A 20,204-nucleotide genomic window follows, 5' to 3' on the forward strand; every position below is an offset into this window, starting at 1 on the left:
TCAGATAGGGAGGCCTCTTTTTAACATAAACTGAACTTATTGAATAATACAACAACTTTACAGGCTTTTTTGTCATTTACAAGTTTCAGCGACTTACTCCAAAGTTCTGCAGCATGGGTTAGTTAGTGATGGGGTTCTTGTGGCGCAACTCCAAAAGAAGAGCTGGCTCTTTTGGGTCCCAAATGGCTCTAAAACCCCCCAAAAAACAAACATCTGTAGCCTCATATTTTACCTTTAATTGGCAAATATGAATGCTTTGTGTTTTGATAAACCCTTTTGCATTTAGTGTTTTTATGAGAAGCCTTATAATTGCCAACTTTTATGTATTTGTTCTGTTACAAAAGCAGGCATTCTTACTTTTGTTTAATATTTTAATCAAACGTTTCATTTTAATTCAACACAAAAATAAAACACTGCAAACAAATACAAAGAACAGAAACAGAACCAAACTCAGTAGCCAAACAGTATGTCCTTAATGCAGGTTGGCATTCAGAAAAATCAAATGCCTCAGCTTGGATGGGCTGATTCGGTTTCTCCTCTTAGTTAGTATCTGCTTCTTCTTTAAACTGCAGCCAGATGCTGCTTCATTTACGGTTGTCAGTCATATGAGTTTTTGCGATGCACTTGCACTGTCTCACTCACTGACTGAGGGGTAATGACATGAGGAGCAACCCTGAAAAATTGATATTTTATTTCATGTTGCAGGATCAAATATGATTAATCCAATATCTGATTGGATTAAATTGGTTTTCTCACTCATGGTCTTAGAGAGACCAAGACTAGTCTTCCCTGCACCTTCTTCACATATGATGGGAGGCCAACTGTGTAGATAGTTGTTAAGCTCTGAGGTTGTTTACCATAACACCAGGATCTTGTCCTGCTTCAGACAGGCTGAAAATACACTGGGGTCAGCATCCACTGACCCCACTCTGTGATGTTATGTGGCCTACCACTTTGGGAATGACAGCAACATAATTCAGGATCACAGACCACTGTTTAGCACAGTCCTCAATAATAATTATATAATTACTTTATAACATCTGTCTTTCTTTTAGACCAATGACTGTCCAATAACTCCAGAGGTAACAGAAAATGAAAAGAGAAAATATTCAATAAGTGATCCTTGCTTATATCCAAGATCAAAGAAGACAAGCCAGATTGCTTTGAGAGGTGAAAGTACAACTGAGAAAACCTCGTGGGTTTTTGTTTCCATCGTATGTTAAAATAAAATAATACATTTTGTCCAAATCAAATAGATGAGGCACATGCAGTAGAAAAAAAAGAATATAAGTTTAATACAACGTGCAACAATATATACACATTAAAAGCATATCAAATATTACAAAAAGAACAGTGATCACACGAACACATTAAATATATTCTGCAAAGTAAAACCCCTCACCAATGTTTACAAAAAAAGCAGGGGGAATGAAAAAGCTTCTGGTTTCATTGGTTGCCATTTGTTTTAAGTCAATGTGTGAAAAGGAACCAAACCTCAACTCTCCACATTGTAGCATACAATTAGAAAACCTTTAATATAACAGTTGTAATTTAAACTAAATAAAAATGAAACAAATGTATTTCTGTTATAGGATTAAGAATTACATATTATCCACCCCACGGATCCTCCGGGCTAGCTGAATGTCACGAGGGAATACAGTGACTCTCTTGGCGTGTATGGCACACAGGTTGGCATCTGAAAATATCAAGACGAGAAAAGCCTCTGCAGCCTGGGAGGACAAGAATGTAGAAAAGTTTGATTGGCAAGCTTTACTATGGCTTAATAGGAATATGTAATAATTACACTATATACACAATAAATAATTACATTATTTAGTTAACAAAAAGCAAGCCAAACAACACCAGCGACAATTGTTCTGAACTGCAATTGTTGCTGTTCAGAAGTGGGTTTATAAAAAGAGTTGTAAGGCCATTTCTAAAACAAGTCCATCAATGTACAGTGAAAAATATTATTCAGAAATGGGAAACATTCAAGGCAGTCTTACCAGGAAATTTAACCCAAGGTCAGACTATGTAATGCTTCGAGAAACTATAAAAAACCCCAAGAGCTACATTTCAGACTCTTAAAAAAGCTCCTAAAATCCTCAGTTACAGTTAGCACGTTACGTTTGAAAAAGACTGGACAACCAAACACAGCATATCAGGACAAACACCTTATACCAAACAAAAGTATAACATGTAACTTTTTGCCAAAAGTATTGAGCAAAGGCTGTGAATACTTATGTACATGTTTTGTTTTTTATTTTTAATAAATTTGCAAGAATTCTAAGCAAAAATTGTTCACTTTTTCATTATGGAGGTGTTGTGTATAATATTTTGAGGTAAAAAATGAATTCAATACATTTTGGAATCAGGCTCAAACATCATAAAACTGTAACAAGTGAAGCACTGTGAATACTTTTCTGTCACAGTCACCTGTGTGAAAAGGGTACATAAGCTATCAACTGATCCCCACCTAATGGCAGTATGGCAATCTAAATGGCCTTATTTAAGGCAAAAAACAAACAAACCACTGCACACCATCACACTTGTAATTCTAGGTAAATGTATCAAATAGACAAGTGAACATTACAAGTGTCCACAATTCATCAAAAGGCTAATGGAGATGGCGTCTTACCTCTTGGAGGGCCAGAAGAGCATAAACCTGCCATCGGAGCCTTTCTTTAGAAAAGCTTTCGCACACCTCATGAACCTAAATCAAAAGGAAGAACCAACATCTTTTTAAGAAACAGAGGCTTCAGTCACATAGAAACACCCCCCCCCCCCCCCCCCCCCACAGCAAACACACAAAAAACCCTCAAGACAGTGATGCTTTTTCAACACCAACTATATGGAGTATGTAACTGATTTGTTTAAAAAAAAAAACAAAAAAAAAAACTGCACATTACTCAGAAATGTTGGCACATGTCTGCCGTAGCAGTAACCCCTGAATGAGATGGTGGCCACCAGAGGTGATTACAGCTGTCAAGCTGAAGAAGGAGCACTGTGCGGACTTGGTTTGCCTGCCGGACTCCAGAGACAGCTGACAGGTCCTGACATCCCAAGCAGAGTGCAGCTCTGGCAGTAGCTGAAGCAAAAACTTGGGTGTGAGAGAAGTTTCCTGCCTGATCTTTGTGTTAACACTATTATTGCTAGCTCTTTAAAGGTGAAAAATTAGATTGCAGACACAAGCGGCAAATATGATCTTTTTTCAAAATGTGGCTGGGTTTTCAGGCTTTAGAGTTCAGTAATTTGGGAGGGGTTCAGAGTAGAGCCGCTGATCCTCCACGACGAAAGAAGCCAGCTGACGCAAGCGCCTCCCAGATAAAGTATTCTTACTGGGCAGTCCAAAACCTCTGCTTTCATAGAGGCGCTCACACTTCCTGCTGATCAGTAAATCAAGTGCATTTGATTAGTAACACCTGGCTGTTACTTTGTGCATAGGCCAGCACCACAGGCCCTGGTGTAATGTGGATTGCCTTAACAGGGAAAGTAAGTTCACCATCACTTCTTCCACAGTTTTTTCACAGGACTCTATGCAGTCCTGCATCATATGTACAGTCCTTCATTTGACTGTATGTATTATGCAGTTAATTTATTTTTTATTTAATAACTGTTTTTTGTGCCTGCAGGTCATTGAGAGAGTCGACTCTGGTGGCACCAAATGCCCGAATCCTAGTCCTAGATCAGCCCCAAAGAGGACAAGACTAAAATTCCCTCGTGTCCTTCAAAGAGATTATAGACATTGAATTGTACAACAGAATCAGCTCCTTTTATCTTGGTTCTTTTTGCTGCCAGTTTCAGCCTCAATTCTGTGAACACAGTAAAGATTATTTACATGCTATCATCGTGAGGATGGAGACATAGACTTTGTACCGGACAAGTAGATATCTATAATGGTTATTAACATTAAGACCCGAGTTAAGAGACAGAATATATGAGCATATTTGTAATTACTGTAGTTTTTCTTTCTTGTACTTCCGACAATTAAAAGGCATTGAAAAAAAGAACACTTCTATTGATTCAACTAAAAAAAAAAAAACAACAACAACGCAAAAACAGATTCAATCCTGTAACAATGTAAACAATGAAAAAAGAAATGCTGTAAATGAAAATACAGTTTAAAAAATAAATAAATAAATAAAGACTCCCAGTGGGTAAAAAGTGACTTTATCTGTGTCTGGTCTGCTGTTGTCAGACTCACCAAACGGGCAAAGGGCGCCTTTCTAAGGAGGAGATCTGTGCTTTTCTGGTACTTGCGGATCTCCATCAAAGCTCTGGTTCCTGGTCGAAATTTCCTCTTCTTGGGGGAAACAGGAGGCAGTCCTAAATGCACAAATACAGTTTGTTAGCAAGACAATTAAGTAAAATCTTTGATAGTCAAATAAGCCTTTGATTTTAAGTGCTGAAAAGTGTGTGTGTGTGTGTGTGTGGTGGTGGGGGGGGAGAAGCGGTCTTGCTCTCACACACACACACACACACACACACACACACACACACACACACACACACACACACACACACACACACACAAAATACATTAAAAGTTACTCTAACCTGGAACTCCACTGCGTCTTGGGGATGTTACACTGGAGGTGCTTTGGGCTGGCACTTGGGGACGCCGTTGAGGGGTTTTACCCTTCCGACGGCCGGCAGATAAATTATGACGCATTGCTACAAATGTACAGGCGACAATTACAAAGGGAATAACACCAAGGTCACAATTTAACTATGTCAGATTAGGGACATTACTAGAAGCACAAAAAAAAAACAAAGAACAAACTTTCAAGTTTCCTTTTCAGTCAGTAACTGTACTTATTATTTTATTAGATAAGGTAAGCAGTTATTTTGTTTTCATTTTATTGAAACTTTATTTATCCAGGTAAATAAAGGTATAGAGGGAGGTATAGATTCACCCTCTCTTCTGTTAAAACAGCTTAAAAAGGCCTAGAAAAGATCATCAGATTACAGAAGAAAATGCTCGGCAGATTGATTTTGTCTCAAATGCATTCAAAGTAAAAGGGGAAGTGTGGCTTACTTCAAATCACAGATCATTAGAAACATCAAGCTACCTTGACACATGAGAAGCAGCTCTTGTTTGCAAAGGTACTCATGCCAGTGGAATACGTCATTTTATAACTGCTTGAATAAGAAGGGAAAGCAGGACATGTGCCAATCTCATCCAAGTGTGTGAAGCCTTTTTTTTCCAGACACTAACTACTTCAGCTCCATCTTCAAAAATTACTTTCTCAAGAATACACCAACAATCAAAAGTCATTTAATGTTTTTTCTTTATTTTTTACTCCTTCCTACATTCTACTTGAAAAATTTATGGAAAAAAAATAAAGTCCAAGCTAACTTCTTCAGATCTGTCTTTGGTGTTCAGCAAATATATATATGAGTGGTTCTATGCAGTATCTTTGCTGTTCTTAGGACTATATTGTTCCTAGGATCTGCTGGAGCCATTTGCCTAGCCTAGCCTGGAGTTCACTGCTCAGATTACCACTGTTACCCTCATCCTCCACATCTTCTCGAGTTCTTCTCTCAGCCCTCGGTACCTCTCCAGCAAGTTCCTTTATCCTGATGTTGCTGTCATTCAGTATAGCTACATCTATCACTATGGCTGTCTTCCTCTGCTATGTACAGTTGGTTAGCCATCACTAGTTTGTCCATCTGTATCTGGAAATCCCACAGGATCTTAGCTTGGTCATTCTCGACCACCCTAGGGTGGTCATTTTAACCTCGGGGCTTGAGGTTAAAAGATGTTCCTGTATAATATGGGTGCCTGCTAGCATCTCGCACCCTGCTGTTATGTGCTGAATTGTCTCAGGGGTATCTTTACACAGCCTAAACATGGGTTCTTGCCTGGTGTGACAGACCCCTGCCTCTATGGATCTTGTACTCAAAATTAAAAGCCTTGGTAATGTTCACTTCACAGCTAGTTGCTAGCCCATACAGACCTTTGCACATCAGTGGTTCCTTCCTACATTGAGAATCCAAAGCATACATAGCTAAAGGACATCTTATAGCTTAAACATGTACTGCACACCTGGCAGTTGGCTTGAATCGGGGTCAGATCACTTTCACACCATAAACAAACCAGGAGTTCATTTGGAAACGTACAGAGACCACCTTCTCCAAAGGGTCTCTGTGGGATTACTGTGTTCACACTTGCACAAATGAACTGCAACAATTGGGAAAACAAAACAGAGTTCCATTTAAATGGACTAAATAACCCATCTGTGAAAGTACCCTAACAAATTAGTCACAAAGAATATCCCTAGAATGCATCACAAACAAAATTTTGAAAAATGGATATAACCCATTTTGGAGAAAAAGCTGTAATACCATAAAATGAGGACAAAGTTGTAGTTTTAAGTGGAATTGTTGTCATGCTCTGCACTGTGTCCCTTTTCTAATCTGACACAATTTTTTGTTTCTTATACAGTCTACAACATACAATTCTGAGGTCTTTTCTGGTACCTTCATTCAAGTAACTGTTTCAAATTACATTTTAGAAAAACAGAAAATTATGACACGGGCATTATAAAGAAAGCCTAATATAACTATGTTGGGATGCTATGTCATATTCCTGCGAAGAATCACAGCGTTTTAAAATTACTGTATACAAGGAAATTGACAAGTTGCAGTCGCTAAAATACAAGCTACGCTATATAGCTAATACATAGTGTTACTATAATATGAGCAAACAAATATTATTAAAATATAGAGAAAGCTAGAGATAAGACCACCTTGATATAAAATATTTGATCTATTCGATCGAACCATTGGGTCCTGTAGCAAAAACTCGTTCGGAAATGGCAATAAAAAGGTAGTGAGGATTAACAATTTCAAATGTGTGACTAACTGACATCAAATTATCCACAAGAAATTGCACGGGGAAAAAGTATGAATGCCTTGTACAATATTTAGAGCAACATTACACGGTTTCCACAGAGACGTCTGCTAAGGTCACACATGAAGCTTAAAAATAATAACGTGTTTAGTTTTTATTATTATTATTATGATTATTATTATTTCCCCACAAAATAAAGGTTTTATGCACGACTCGTACGGCCAAATGGGACAGAAGGTCCTTGTTTTGCAGATTGTTTATCTAAATGATATGTTCTAGGAGCTATTACACGTGAACAACAACACATTCACCCTTGAAAATGTTTCATTAGAAAAGTAACATAATAGTACACGTACCTGTTGGGTTCAACACCACTTCTCAACTTGAAATACTCGAAGCCGATATAACTGCCCGAAAAGCTACAAACGCCACACACTCCTGACTGAAATTCAAACAACGCCCCCCGCTGGTTCAGCCAATCAGCTTTGATCCAGCTTGCGGGCCAGATTCTTCTTCGTCTTTTTCCGTTTCACGTACGGCTCACAACTTGTGACACACGCCTGCTGGCCTCTACTGTTTATATCCAAGTTCCGTTTGAAACTTACTGAAATGTTACCACTATAAAGCTATTCGGTAATTTTTGTTCATTGCCATTTTAGGCTAGTTAATCCAAGATGAGCGAGGTTTTGAAATTGTTGTCCAGCCGCTCACAAGTCTTTAATCAGTCTCTAAACTCTTCTGGTGTGCATAATACCAGTAAAAGAGATGTATATTTTTTATTAAAATAAAGGTAAAAATAAAATAAAATAAAATTCTTGCAGTGGTAAAGATTGAGTCGTCATACTGGTTTTGAGCTGTCCCTCTTATACTTGCCTACCAGATGTTTTCCATACAGGACAAGCCCTGTCTTAACTCTTTGATACTCAAAAATTAAAGAAAACCTATATTCTTCTTTTATGAACTATGCTCTTAGTATCCGAAAGTATGTACACAGTTTCTGCATTTAGATTTCTGCTCAGTTTCTTTACCTAAATTATTCTTTACAGAAGTGTAATCTGAAAGTGGGTGTTGTTGGGCAATTTGTATTCTTTTCTCATAAAACAGCATTTGTTGCCAAGTGATCTACAAACTTGTTTTCCTGTAAACTGCATGTGGTGATGCATAAAAAAAGCCATCTCACAACCTGCTTAGTAATATCTGTGTGATAAAGCTCTAAAATTGTATCAGTTTGGGACTTGGATATTATTTCTCTTAAAATAGTTAAAGCTATTGTCGACCACTAAAATAATAATTCCTGTGTGTTTGCTGTGAATACCCTTGCTGTGATTTGATCTTCCATGTACTTTTTCAGGATTCATTAAATGTTGCTCACCCACTTTTTGGATCCTTTGGTGGATATGTGTAAATCAGTGAGTGTGCATTGTCTGGAGCTCTTTAGAGATAACCCTTTGGAAGCTATTGTTAAAAGACAGAGAAGTGTGTGACATAATACTCTTCAAATTATTCAATAAATAATCTAATATATACTATAAAGCATAATGCTGTGACATTATAAAGCTCAGCAATTAGCAATGCATGAAAAGAAGATTTTATTGTGTTTTCACAGACCAGTAGGTCACAAAAAGTGATTTTTAATAAATTCCTTAATAATTCTTTAGACAACGGATCATGTTCTGCTATATATAGATTTTTTTTTAGTAAGAAAAAGAAATAGTTACCATCTTCCAGTATTTTTCAGCAGTAGTCACTAAATAAATTTGCGAACACTAATCATTTAACAAGGTTTTTTTTTATTCATCCTATTCTACTGAATACATTTTATTCCAGCTGAAACATGCTGTTGAATTTCATTCAGTGTCCATAATCTGAACAGATTCATTGACCACATCCAGGGACAGGGGTGTCACAGTTTTGGTCAGGACAGCGGTGGCCCCAGTCTTATACCTGTACTGCCCTTCTCTGAAAAGAAAAGACAGAGAGAGAGAAAAAATGTAACGCATCAGATTTATCTAATTGGATTTGGATTAGATATTTTCTAAAGAAGAAAAACTGTCAGGTCAGTTTCAGATTTATCCACACATTCTATTTTATTTAGGACAAAAGTTAAATAAAAAGTTACGCTGAAAAGAAGCCGTTTACTGTGCTCCTCTGAGTACAAGCAAAGTAGGAATAATTCTGGTTTGAGTGACACTTCTTTTGGGATAATCTTGAGGAATTGTACATGTTTGATGTTAAGCAGATATGTTTGTAGTGACTGTCAAATGTCAAGAAAATCTGACCAAACTAATAACGGCCTCAATGCCCAACTTCTTCCAGTGATTCAGGAAAGGTTTTCTGCATAGCATCTACAGTTTTGCTTTTCTATGAAAAGCAGGTGGACAAGCAGAAGTTCAAAAATTGTGATTAAATTGTGATTAACTTTAAACTTTGGTGTTAAATCACATTGGTTTAACTGCTTTGTTACTCTTGCTGCTATTGTTGATGCCTATATTATGCTGAATTTAGTGATCATATTAGTCTTTTTGTCCTTTATGAAAATGCCCATGTGAGTGCTCTGATTATGTGACCAGCAGATTAACAAACGAAAAAAACACAAATTAACAGTGTAATAGAATAATGGCTCACCTTTTTCCCTTCGTTGTGGGCTTGTCATAGCCACGCAAATATTCCACTCCAGCTTCAGTGATAACACACAAGTCAATGTTACTGCCTGAACCCAGGTCACAGAAAATCCCTGCAGCGATGGCATCTCGTACTAGCTGCTTCGCCTCTTCCAACTGAAGACATGTTATTAAATTTCATTCAATTTATATGTCTTTCCGATTCTGTGGACATTATTACTTCAATTTGTTTATTCTCAAGGATTTGACTCTTTATTTAATTACCTATGTCATAAGAGGGAACATGACAATGCCTTACCTCCATATTTGGTTTGAACCTGTCCTCAAATACAGAGACAGCAGCTGCTGCTCCAGATCCTAAAATCAGAGCCAAACATTGTTATTATTACTATTACTGTCACTGTCTGTTGCTAGGCAAAATTATTTTCATTCAACTGTATGTTTATAATGATAATTTATGACTGAAAGTTGAAATGCTGTATGAAGTATTAAAAAAATGGGATGCAATGAGCTGAAAAAATGATTTGTATAAACTAAGAATGTGTATCATTTTAAGAAATATATTATCATTTTTAATGGAGCAACACATCACAAAATGATAGATTCAGAATGCAGTTTAACATCGTCTTGCTGAAATATGCAAGACCTTGAAAAAACATAATCTGGATGGGAGCATATGGTGCTCTAAGTTCTATATATCCTATTCAGTACTGATGGCGCTTTCCAGATGTGCAAACTACCAATCCCATCAGAGATGGAGCCTTTATAAACGAGATAGATAGAATAATGTTTTTCAAACATGTAAATATATGTAAAATAACAAGAGATAAGAAAAACTTAAAAACATCAAGTTTTCATGAATATCTCTATGTCTACACAATGTTTATGCTCATAAAGGAGTAGGGTGAAGTTTACACTTTTTCTGTTCCTTCCACCTTATTTCAAATTCCATTATTTACAAATCAATATTCACAATTCGACATTATATGATCCACACATGTTTGACTGTATACAAGTCTAGACTCATATACAACACATAAACATACACACACAAGAAAATTTCAGCTTGTAAACCAAAACACTCTTGCCTCAGTCTATGAATTTGAGGACAAGGCTTCAACAGAACACAATGAGAGGAAATTTCCTATATTCATGCAATTTATCATTTATTAAACAATCACATGAATTTTTGTATTGATGTCTTTTTCTTAACTTCATTTGTACAGGTGTTCCACACACTAACTGTTGTGACTGTAATGCTGTGACATTTTACATTAGTCCTAACTACTGGCTTGCTGAACATAAGGATTCTTCCCAGGTCATGAGTATTTGGTCTTATCTGGAAAAAGTTCTGAATGTTGTGTGTCAAAGATTTACTTGCTGCTTTGTACATTGTACGGTTCTGAGGTCACCCAAATCCTTAAATCTGAGAATATTCAGTTGAATAAAAAGTGGATTTGATGGTTCTCTTGAGGTGGTTTTATTTATTATCCTTATTGCTCTTTTTTGCAGAATTGGATGGGTGTGTGCTTTATGCGTGTTTCCCCACACGTCCACACAATATGTCATGTACGGGAGTATCATAGAACAATAAAGAGTATATAATTCATTTGATTTATACGATCCTTAATCTTGTAGAGAATTGCCAGAGAATTGCCATGTTATTTATTGTCAGTTTACTATTGGTAGAATATGTGTGATTCCCAAATATTATGAATTTTGTTCTACTCAGGTTCAATATTAATTTATTATAGTCAAACCAGGTCTTCAGATTATTTAATTCATTTTCTAGTTCATTCAGAAGTTGTTCCAAGTTACTTCCACGGCACAAATCTCATTAATGTACAATATGAAAAGCAGTGGCCCCAAAACTGATCCTTGGGGAACTCCACACACAATGGGTTTCAGTTTTGATTTTACGGCATTTATTTGGATAAAATAAAAACTGTTTCTGGTCTTTAAGATAACTGTTAACTCATGATAATGCCACCCCTCTGACCCCAACATGTACATAGTTTGTTAATTAAAAAGTTGTGATCGACTTTATCAAAACCTTTTTCTAATCTAAAAAAAACCTGACAGCATATTATTCTTTGATTTCAATAGCAGTTGTTACTGTATCTATAAACTTCATTAACGTATATGTTGTGGTGCTTTTGCATCTAATCTGCTATTCATTGTTTTTTGTGATAAACTCATACAATCTATTTTAAAAAATATTTTTCCAGTATCTTAGAGAACTGTGGTATTAAAGAGATGGGCTGATGGTTTGCGAGAATATGTTTATCTACAGCTTTATATATTGGAACTAACTTTGCAATTTTTGTCTTATCAGGGAATACACCTTTCTGTTATGACAGATTACAAATGTAGGTAAATGGTTTCACAAAAAAACAAATATTTCCTTTATTTCAATTCATAACAATGCCATCACAGTCAGTTAGTTAATGTTTTGGAGTTAAAGGATGTAGCTACATAAATAATTTCCTCTTCATCTACTCCCCTTATAAACATTGAGTTTGCTACATTAATAGTTTTAGTTTTAGGAGCATATCCAGCTTTTACAATTCCTTAAGCCAAGACAGGATCCAAATCAAGAAAAAAGTCATTAAAACCATTTGCAATTTCTTTTATGTCACTGATCATTGTATTTTGTATTTGCAAGTTATTTTGATATTCTAATCCCTTAGTTCCTTTATTTACAATGTTATTTAGTATTGTCCACATGTTTTTCATGTTATTCTTATTTTCATCTAAAACTTTACTGTAGTCATTTCTTTTGCTGCTTCTTATAATTTTTATCAATTTATTCTTATACCTCTTATAAGTTTGTTCAGCTTCTATTGTTCTTTTTAAAAAAAAAAATAATTATACAACAGAGTTTTCAAATGCCACGTCAACATCTTGATCTCATAGATGTTACTCCAGTCTTGGCTGTTGAGGCGGCAAATTGCTTCTTGTGTTTTATGTCTAATTAATTTCTTATTAGGTTCACATCTGTTAATCCTGGCATAGTTCTGTAATGTTGCAAAAACTGGTAGATGGTAACATATGTTATTTATTATTAATCCACTTACAACATTCCTGTCAACAGCATTAGTGAAAATATTATCGATAAGTGTAGAAGTTATCGGTTATTCAGTTATTCTTGTTGGACGGGAGATTGAGAGATAAAGACATAATGCTAGACATTGTATGTGTGATGGCTGCACTTACAGCCACACAGTGGCAATGGCCACCATATTAGCATAAAGGCTTATACATAACACTGCATTCACATTTGTCTTTAAATATAGGAATTAATTTACAGGACAATGAATAACTGGTTTTGGTTTAGAATTAATTAACATATCTACATAACACTGCATTCTAAAATAAGTGCACACATTTTAGTTTACACTGTTAAGTATGATTAATCTTTGATTTCTGAGTTACCTTAGTTGCAGCTGCTCCAGTCGCTTGATTGAGGAGCCAAGAGGTGGAAAAGGGGCGGAGCAAGCCTTGATGGAAAACTGCAAATTTGCTCATTCCATAACTCGGGACCATGGGGGGGAATTGGAGTTCATTATGTTAGTTTCAGTTAGGTTTTTTGTGTGTTTTACCCCTTGTGTTTTTTGTGGACTGATCAGCCACTATTTAAGTTTCCCCTTTGTCTTGTTAAGTTAGGTCAGTTTGTTTGAGTTATCAATATTGTTTGTTAACTTTGAGCAGAGTTCTGTCATTTTGACCTCTTTTATGGGCCCAAGACTTTGATTCTTTTTGAATGATTTAACCAATTATGTTTTTGGGTTAAATAAAAAAAATCCTTTTTTTGGACTTTAACCTGTGCCTAAGTTTCCTTCGCTGCTGGGCCATCACAGTATGAATGAAATTAGTGATAGTGCTGTTCGCAGTTGGATTCAACAAATCTATACTGAAATCAACACAAATAAATGTCATTTTCTTGCTGTTAACAGGATTATACTTGTTCATCTAAATTGTAATTCTAATGAATGTACTCGGCTTGAATCTGTATGACGCAAGCAGGGAGAGAGGAATAACAAATATTTGTGTAAAAATGTAGGGTGCAAATGTAAAAAAATAGATAATAAAGTACAAATATGTTTGTTACTTCCTACCCTTGGAAGACAGTCATTTCTGGAAGTCTTCCTGTGCATATGTAGTGTATAAACATGTCGTTTATACTGTGATGAGCTATTCAAGGTCTTCACAGTTTTATGAGGAACAAACACTGACCTGATTCATTCAAACATTAAAGAGGAACCTAAAGGGATGAATCTGTTTTATGTCTATACATATAAAATACAGAAAACATACCAAAGAACCTATTTTAAATTGTATCATTAAGAACTTTGTTACTACCAGCCTGCAGTTTATACAGGATCAATTCAAAGCAAGTCACCCCAAGGCTGTGTATATTGTGAGATAAAGACCCTACGGTATTAGAAAGAAAAGAATTGGTGAGGAGTTTTCTTCTTGTTAAAAAAAAAAAAAAATTTTTAACAGGAACAAAAGCCCAGCAGCACCAGGCTCAAGGAGGTGCAGTTATGTGCTGAGGTCATTTGAGGCAAGGGGGAAAGGAAGAGAACAGAGAGAGGAAGAACACAAAAGGCAAACTACAGGAGAAGCCAGAGTTTATTAATTGCTAATGATTAAATACAGTGGTGGTGTATAAATACACAAGAGAGTGAAAGGAGATGAGTGAAGAAGAAATGCTTAAGCCTATTGCAGCATTACTAAAGGAGGATTTAGGGTTACCTGATCGAGCTCTAACATTAGGTTTTGTCGAAAATGAGAGTTTTGAACCTAATCTTAAAAGTAAAGAGGGTTACTGTCTCACGAATCCAAAATGGGAGCTGCTCCATTCATACTGGCAGCTCCTCAAATGAGCCCTCCCAGCAAGTAAAATTATTAAATTTGGAATGAAGAGAATAATTCGGTGCTTCAGGACTGCTTTGATGCTACAAACTGGGGTGTGTTTAAGACTGCTGCCCTGAGAGAGCACAGCTCTGTGAATTTAGAGGAATATGCATCAGTGGTTACCACTGATGCATACTGGCTTCCCTGGTTACCATCAGAGAAGCCAAGAGCCAGTACAGACTGAAGCTGGAAGGATATTACACCAACTCAAATTCCAGATTCATGTGGCAGGGCCTGCAACACATCACTGATTTCCAGCAGAGGAAAAGCAGGGTCACAGTCAGCTGCAACACATTACCAGACGAGCCGCCACCATAGTACCCTTTCCCCAAGAGAAACAACATAACCTGCTTGAATGACTATTGCCCCATCGCACTCACTTCAGTTGTGCTTTGAGAGGATAGTCATGACCCATATCAAAGAAGCCATCCCAGACACATTAGACCCTCTGCAATTTGCATATCGGAAGAATCGTTCTACTGAAGACACTGTTAATGCAGTCATCCACACAGCCCTCTCACAACTCAAAAATAAGGACACCTATGTTTGAATGCTGTTTATAGACCTTAGTTTAGCATTGAACACTGTCATCCCAAACAGACTGATGTGAAAGCTCTCTACTTTTTGACTGACACCCCCCCTCTGAAGCTGGGTCTTGGACTTCCTCACAGGCAGACATCAGACACAAACCAAGGACTCCCCAAGGCTGTGTTCTCAGTGTTCTCTGTGTTCTCAGTTCACTCCTGTACACCCTCTTCACCTACGACTGCGTCCCCTCCCAGCAACACCTAAGTTCGCTGACAGCACAACCTTCATCAGGCTCACTGGTGAAGAGGAGACTGCTTACACGGAAGCAGTCTCCTCTTCACCAGGGAACAGGGGCTGGCTCAGCTGGTATCCTGGTGCCTGGAAAATAGTCTCTCCTTGAAGGGTATGATGATTATTATTACAATTATTATTGTTGTCTGGGTCTACTTTGCTAGCGAGAGACAGAGAGTTGTTGAAAGGCTGCTCCAACAGAAATTATTGTTTCGGCAATAATAAAACATGAACACAGTGTACAGTCGAGTCTTAATGGCTTACTTACAACTGGGCTACACTGCCCATGAGGCTACATTCTTTAGAGCTATGCCTGTAACATTCTGCCTATTGCCTTCATATTAAATAATTTTTTGAACAATAATTTTTAAAAATATTTCTTTACGTCATTATGCGGGCCGCAAGTAGAGGTGACATGGGCCGCAATTTTAAAACCCAGGCATTAGAGCCTCTTAATGCATGTTTTCTTTGTGGTTCCACCGGCGTGGAATTACCAAAAATAGAGAGGGCATAGCCTAACATATGAAACAGGAAAAAACCGCCGTGTAATCCCGTTATTTCAACAATGTAACTGTATTCTGAATACCACCTTTTAAAATGGTAACTGTAACGGAATACAGTTACTCATATTTTGTACTTTAAATTCAAACATGTATTCCGTTACTCCCCAACTCTGTTGACTGATTATTGACCCGAGGATGAGGAGAGGCCAGCACACCGCACTATACATCAACGGGACTCAGGTGGAGAAGGTGAAGACCTTCTAATTCCTCTACAGGTGTACAGTGGAGAGTATCCTGACAAACTCCATCGTAGTATGGGAACAGCACCACTCAGGACAGGAAGGCTCTCCAGCGTGTCATTAAACAGCACAATTCATCTGTGGAGTACCCTTCCCACCACTACAGGAGACTTACAACACTTGGGTCAGGAAAAGGGCACACAACATCATCAAGCACTGCACCAACCCACAGCACACACTGTTCTCACTCCTGCCATATGGCAAATGCTACAGGAGTGTGAAAGCAAGGACAACCAGACTAACAAACAGTTTCAATCCAAAGGCTATCAGGCTACTGAATCACTGACTTACGACCTGTAATTTGCAATTTTGTACAGTTGTATACAACATAACACAACTTCAGACACTATCAACATTTTAATACCACATACTCTGTATATATTACCACTGTGACAGTGTTGCAACTACTTGCAATTTAAATTCTGACTACACCTACACATAAGCTACAGGTGCTACAAACTTGTACTTGTTTTACTTTATTTATTATTTTCAATACTATTTTCTATGCTCAGAGTTAAGTTTAGTCTTTATTTTTATTTTATTTTATGTTTGTTTTTATTTAGTTGTGAAGGGAACCTGCAAAGTAAGTAAGTCATAGCAAAATAAAAAACAATAACAGGTGCCTCAAGACTTTTGCACAGTATTATTTTTATCATAAAGTAGTAAAACATCTCAGTTTAGGCATTTGGTATGTTTGTAATATGTTATATGGTCAATAAAATATTAATTTATGAGATTTGAAAACTGCTGGATTCTGTCTGTGAAGGTTCTCAGTCATCCAGGTCATCGTAGTCTAAAGAGCTTGGAAAGAAAAGCATCTGGACTTGTTTAAGTTGCGTGAAGACGTTTCACCTCTGTATGCCATCTATAATCCAGTTTTGAGAACCCTTCCCAGACGCCTTAACACCCACTCACATCCTGGGCCATCTAACCTCAGGAAATCACATGATAGAGTGGGGCCAGGTTTCACAATGAGCCCACCCGAAACTCTGGCTGATTGTGACCCACACCCGTTTTCACACCTCGGCTCATGTGATTAGGTAGAGGATCATCAGGGGGTCCTTTGTCCCTCTTTGGGGGGGAAACTCCCACTGGGTTTATATCTGGGACTCTCCACCATTTGACCCTTAGAACTGAAGAAACTTCTTGGATGAGAGGTGAAACGTCTTCAAGCAACTTAAACAAGTCCAGAAGCTTTTCTTTCCAAGCTCCTTAGACTGGTGGATTCTATTTTCATTGATGTTTTAAACCAAGTTCCAACTTGAAAATTATTTGATTTTTCTTCTAGAAAACTCTTAGACACCTGCCACAGCATTCTGCACATATAGTAAACAGTACCCTAAACATATACATACCCATGGTGAGAAAAGGCAGTTTGTCATAAGAGCCATGAGGGTAAACACTGTACAGGTGAGCTCCAGTCACATCAACTCCTCCAACAATCAGAGATGACCCCACATGACCCTGGTACCTGACAAATCAAACAGATGGCATTACCACAACATCCAGCTTTCTTTGTTAGAGGAATACGGAGCACATCCTCCAAAATGTGCACATGTGAATAAGCAACAAAACAAAAACAATAGAGTACAGAGACAATGAGGGTACACGAATGCTTATCGCCCCAGCAAGCATTTCATGCCCTAGTTCAGAAGCTAATGAAAATTATCCAATTTAAATTTTAGTAAAATAATAGTGTGTAACTCTTGTTTATTTTCCCATAATAAGTTAGCTTTACCCAACCATAGCAGCTCTATGCCCCACAATTTGAATATTGCTTGTTTAGCATCCAACTATTAGTTACTTATACTCTATTGCTCTCACCTGAACAGCATTTGTTTGAGCTGTCTGGTAACCATAGCAACAAGTGGGGGTCGCCCAGTGTTGAGCATGTGAAGTTCCACATTGGATGACATGATTTGTGTAGTTATCTCTGCATCTGCAGCAACACCAGCTCCACAGCAGCTACAAAACATACAAAAAAATTGTTAGACAAGTCAAACAATAACCTGTTTGACGAACATGGCATAAGTATCTCTGCTTAGCCTTTGACGCATAAAGAAAAAAAGCCACATTTTTGTACTTTTGTACATTTCTATGCATTTTTTAATTTCTTTTGTTTTGGAGATACATGGCAGAATGGTATACCATGTATTGCCTCAAGTCTTATTATCCCTCTCTGTTTTTATTCTTTTTTGTCTCTTTATTTTTTGTGTTTTTAAGAGAGAAGGAGAGAGATCTGAAGAAAGTAAATAAGCCATATAGTTGCTGAATCTGTCCTCATTTTGAAAATTAAGTCTGTCCTCCGAAGTAGACCCTTGCATCAGCAAGTATAAGTGTCAGTATAACAATGCATCCATAGTGTCTATAGCTGTCCATGTGTATGACACCCAGGAAGGTACCAATTTGCTCTGATGATGTGTGGTGCACCTCCTGCCCTGGAACTGGAGAAGCATCAGACAAGGGGCACCAGGGGACAAGGAGGAGGAGATATGAGAACTAAGGAGGCATTGGCCAAGTCAGGAACTGAAAAGGCATCAGCAAGCTTTGAAGAAAAAAATCTAAATGTTAGCAATAGTATTTGCATTCTAGCTATTGGAATGTTTTTCTCTGAAGAGAGCATGATGGCAGAATCGGCACTAGACGGGCAGATAGGGGCCACAAGAGGTAGACTTTGGAATGTGACCATTTAGTTTGTAAGCTGATTCAGGCAGATGGCTGGCTGATGGGCCATACTGGTTTAAATCTTGACATCAGGAAAGAAATCAAGAAACTGAATGAAATGAAGCTGGCATGCTAGGAGCCTTGCCGCCATCAGGGGTCTTGTTTTCTAGTGAGAGCTATCTTCAAAGTGAGTGAGGAGTCAATTCGACTTGTCCTGTAAAATTAATGAGTAAACTTACAAGAGTTTTGGAGCAATGTAGTGAATTTTCATGCAGTTTTTGTCAGCCACAACCATGTCATCTGTAGCTCTGGTATCTGCTCCCAAGATGACTCCATCCTAACACCACAAAAAGGAAATATAAAAGTTAACACACTTTAAATGCTAATTCAGCTTCCTAGTGTATTACTAGTGTTGTCCAACCACTGATGATTAATCCAAACCTTGTATACAATTCCAGCAATGGTGGTGCCTGTCTTCCTGGCATTAGGAGCTTTGTAACCAGCCTGAGACAAATTAGACTCCAGCACGGCATTCCTGGTAATGACACGGCAGAGAAAAGGGAAGACAGAGAGGCTCATATTAGTGTGAAATCGCTAATCGCTAATCTTTTTCTTTGTTCCGCCATTAATGTCGTAAAGCTATTTTTGTAAACGCTGTTAAATCCAGTTTGTGTACCTGCGGCTGTTCTCAAAAGAGAAACCTCCCGGCTGAAGCGCATAGGAATTCAGACTGTGCAGCATATTAGGTGCTGATTCTAAAGTAAAAGACTAAAAATCAAAGAAAACCCTTGTCACGGTGCGTCAGTTTGTGTAGGTGCTTCTCGGAAGTTTTCGCTTTTACTTTCACTTCTCAGAACAAGTCCCGCCTTACCCGCTGTAAAAAAATATCCACAACCTTCTGACATTTGCTCTTTTCTCTTATCTGTTCTCGTTGTTTATTGTTATTCGTTCTAAATAATTATTCATTTCCATGAAAAATGTGTTCAAAGAATAGTAAAGATATATGAGTTTTGTTAATTTGTTAACACGAATAATCTCATAATAAATTAACTTCGGAATTACATTGGTAATGTTTCTTTGCAGTGTATTAAACGTTACCTGTAAAGATGAAACCTGCTCCCGGAGGCTTAAACTGGCTTAAAGTGGCAGTTTAAGTGAGGCATCAGGATGAAACCTTTAGTCTGGGTTTAGTCTTTTTCTCCTCGCTTTTTTTTTTTTTTTAAATGTTAAGGCCTAGGTATCTATTGTAGACTATCTTTTCACCATTAGTGGTCAAGAACTGAACTGGAATTCAAAAAATAAAATAGCGTTATGGCACCTTCAGTACCCGAGTTATTAAATCTGTCAGTTTAACACATAGTACTGTCTAAGATATTTTTTTATGTACTGCAGGCTGGCGTTGCTTCCTGCTGAAGGCATGGAGAGACAATAACAAACGGACATCAGTCTCCTTACACCCTAAACATATCCCTTTTTTCCTCCTCGTGTCATGGCGCAGATGTTGGGCTTGTAACATAGTTAA

The 20,204-nt window shown here is 37.5% G+C and overlaps 2 protein-coding genes across 2 annotated transcripts; both read right to left on the reverse strand.

The window, feature by feature from the left end:
* Positions 1-342: 342 nt before the first annotated feature.
* On the reverse strand, positions 343-7,484 carry cenpa (histone H3-like centromeric protein A). The gene is made up of 5 exons (XM_085167685.1): positions 7,213-7,484; positions 4,558-4,674; positions 4,205-4,326; positions 2,639-2,713; positions 343-1,730 (listed from the first exon to the last, which is right to left on the reverse strand). Exons 2-5 carry the CDS (start codon positions 4,670-4,672, stop codon positions 1,602-1,604), a joined length of 441 nt encoding a protein of 146 aa, XP_085023811.1. The 5' UTR covers positions 4,673-4,674; positions 7,213-7,484; the 3' UTR covers positions 343-1,601.
* Positions 7,485-8,626: 1,142 nt separating this feature from the next.
* psmb10 (proteasome 20S subunit beta 10) lies at positions 8,627-19,529 on the reverse strand. The gene is made up of 8 exons (XM_085167664.1): positions 19,359-19,529; positions 19,124-19,217; positions 18,922-19,019; positions 17,843-17,983; positions 17,374-17,489; positions 9,776-9,834; positions 9,482-9,633; positions 8,627-8,815 (listed from the first exon to the last, which is right to left on the reverse strand). The coding sequence occupies exons 1-8, from the start codon at positions 19,421-19,423 to the stop codon at positions 8,704-8,706; spliced, it is 837 nt and encodes a 278-aa protein (XP_085023790.1). The 5' UTR covers positions 19,424-19,529; the 3' UTR covers positions 8,627-8,703.
* Positions 19,530-20,204: the final 675 nt, after the last annotated feature.

This window comes from Neolamprologus multifasciatus, chromosome 7, assembly GCF_963576455.1.
Source record: "Neolamprologus multifasciatus chromosome 7, fNeoMul1.2, whole genome shotgun sequence".
NCBI classification, from domain to species: Eukaryota; Metazoa; Chordata; class Actinopteri; order Cichliformes; family Cichlidae; genus Neolamprologus; species Neolamprologus multifasciatus.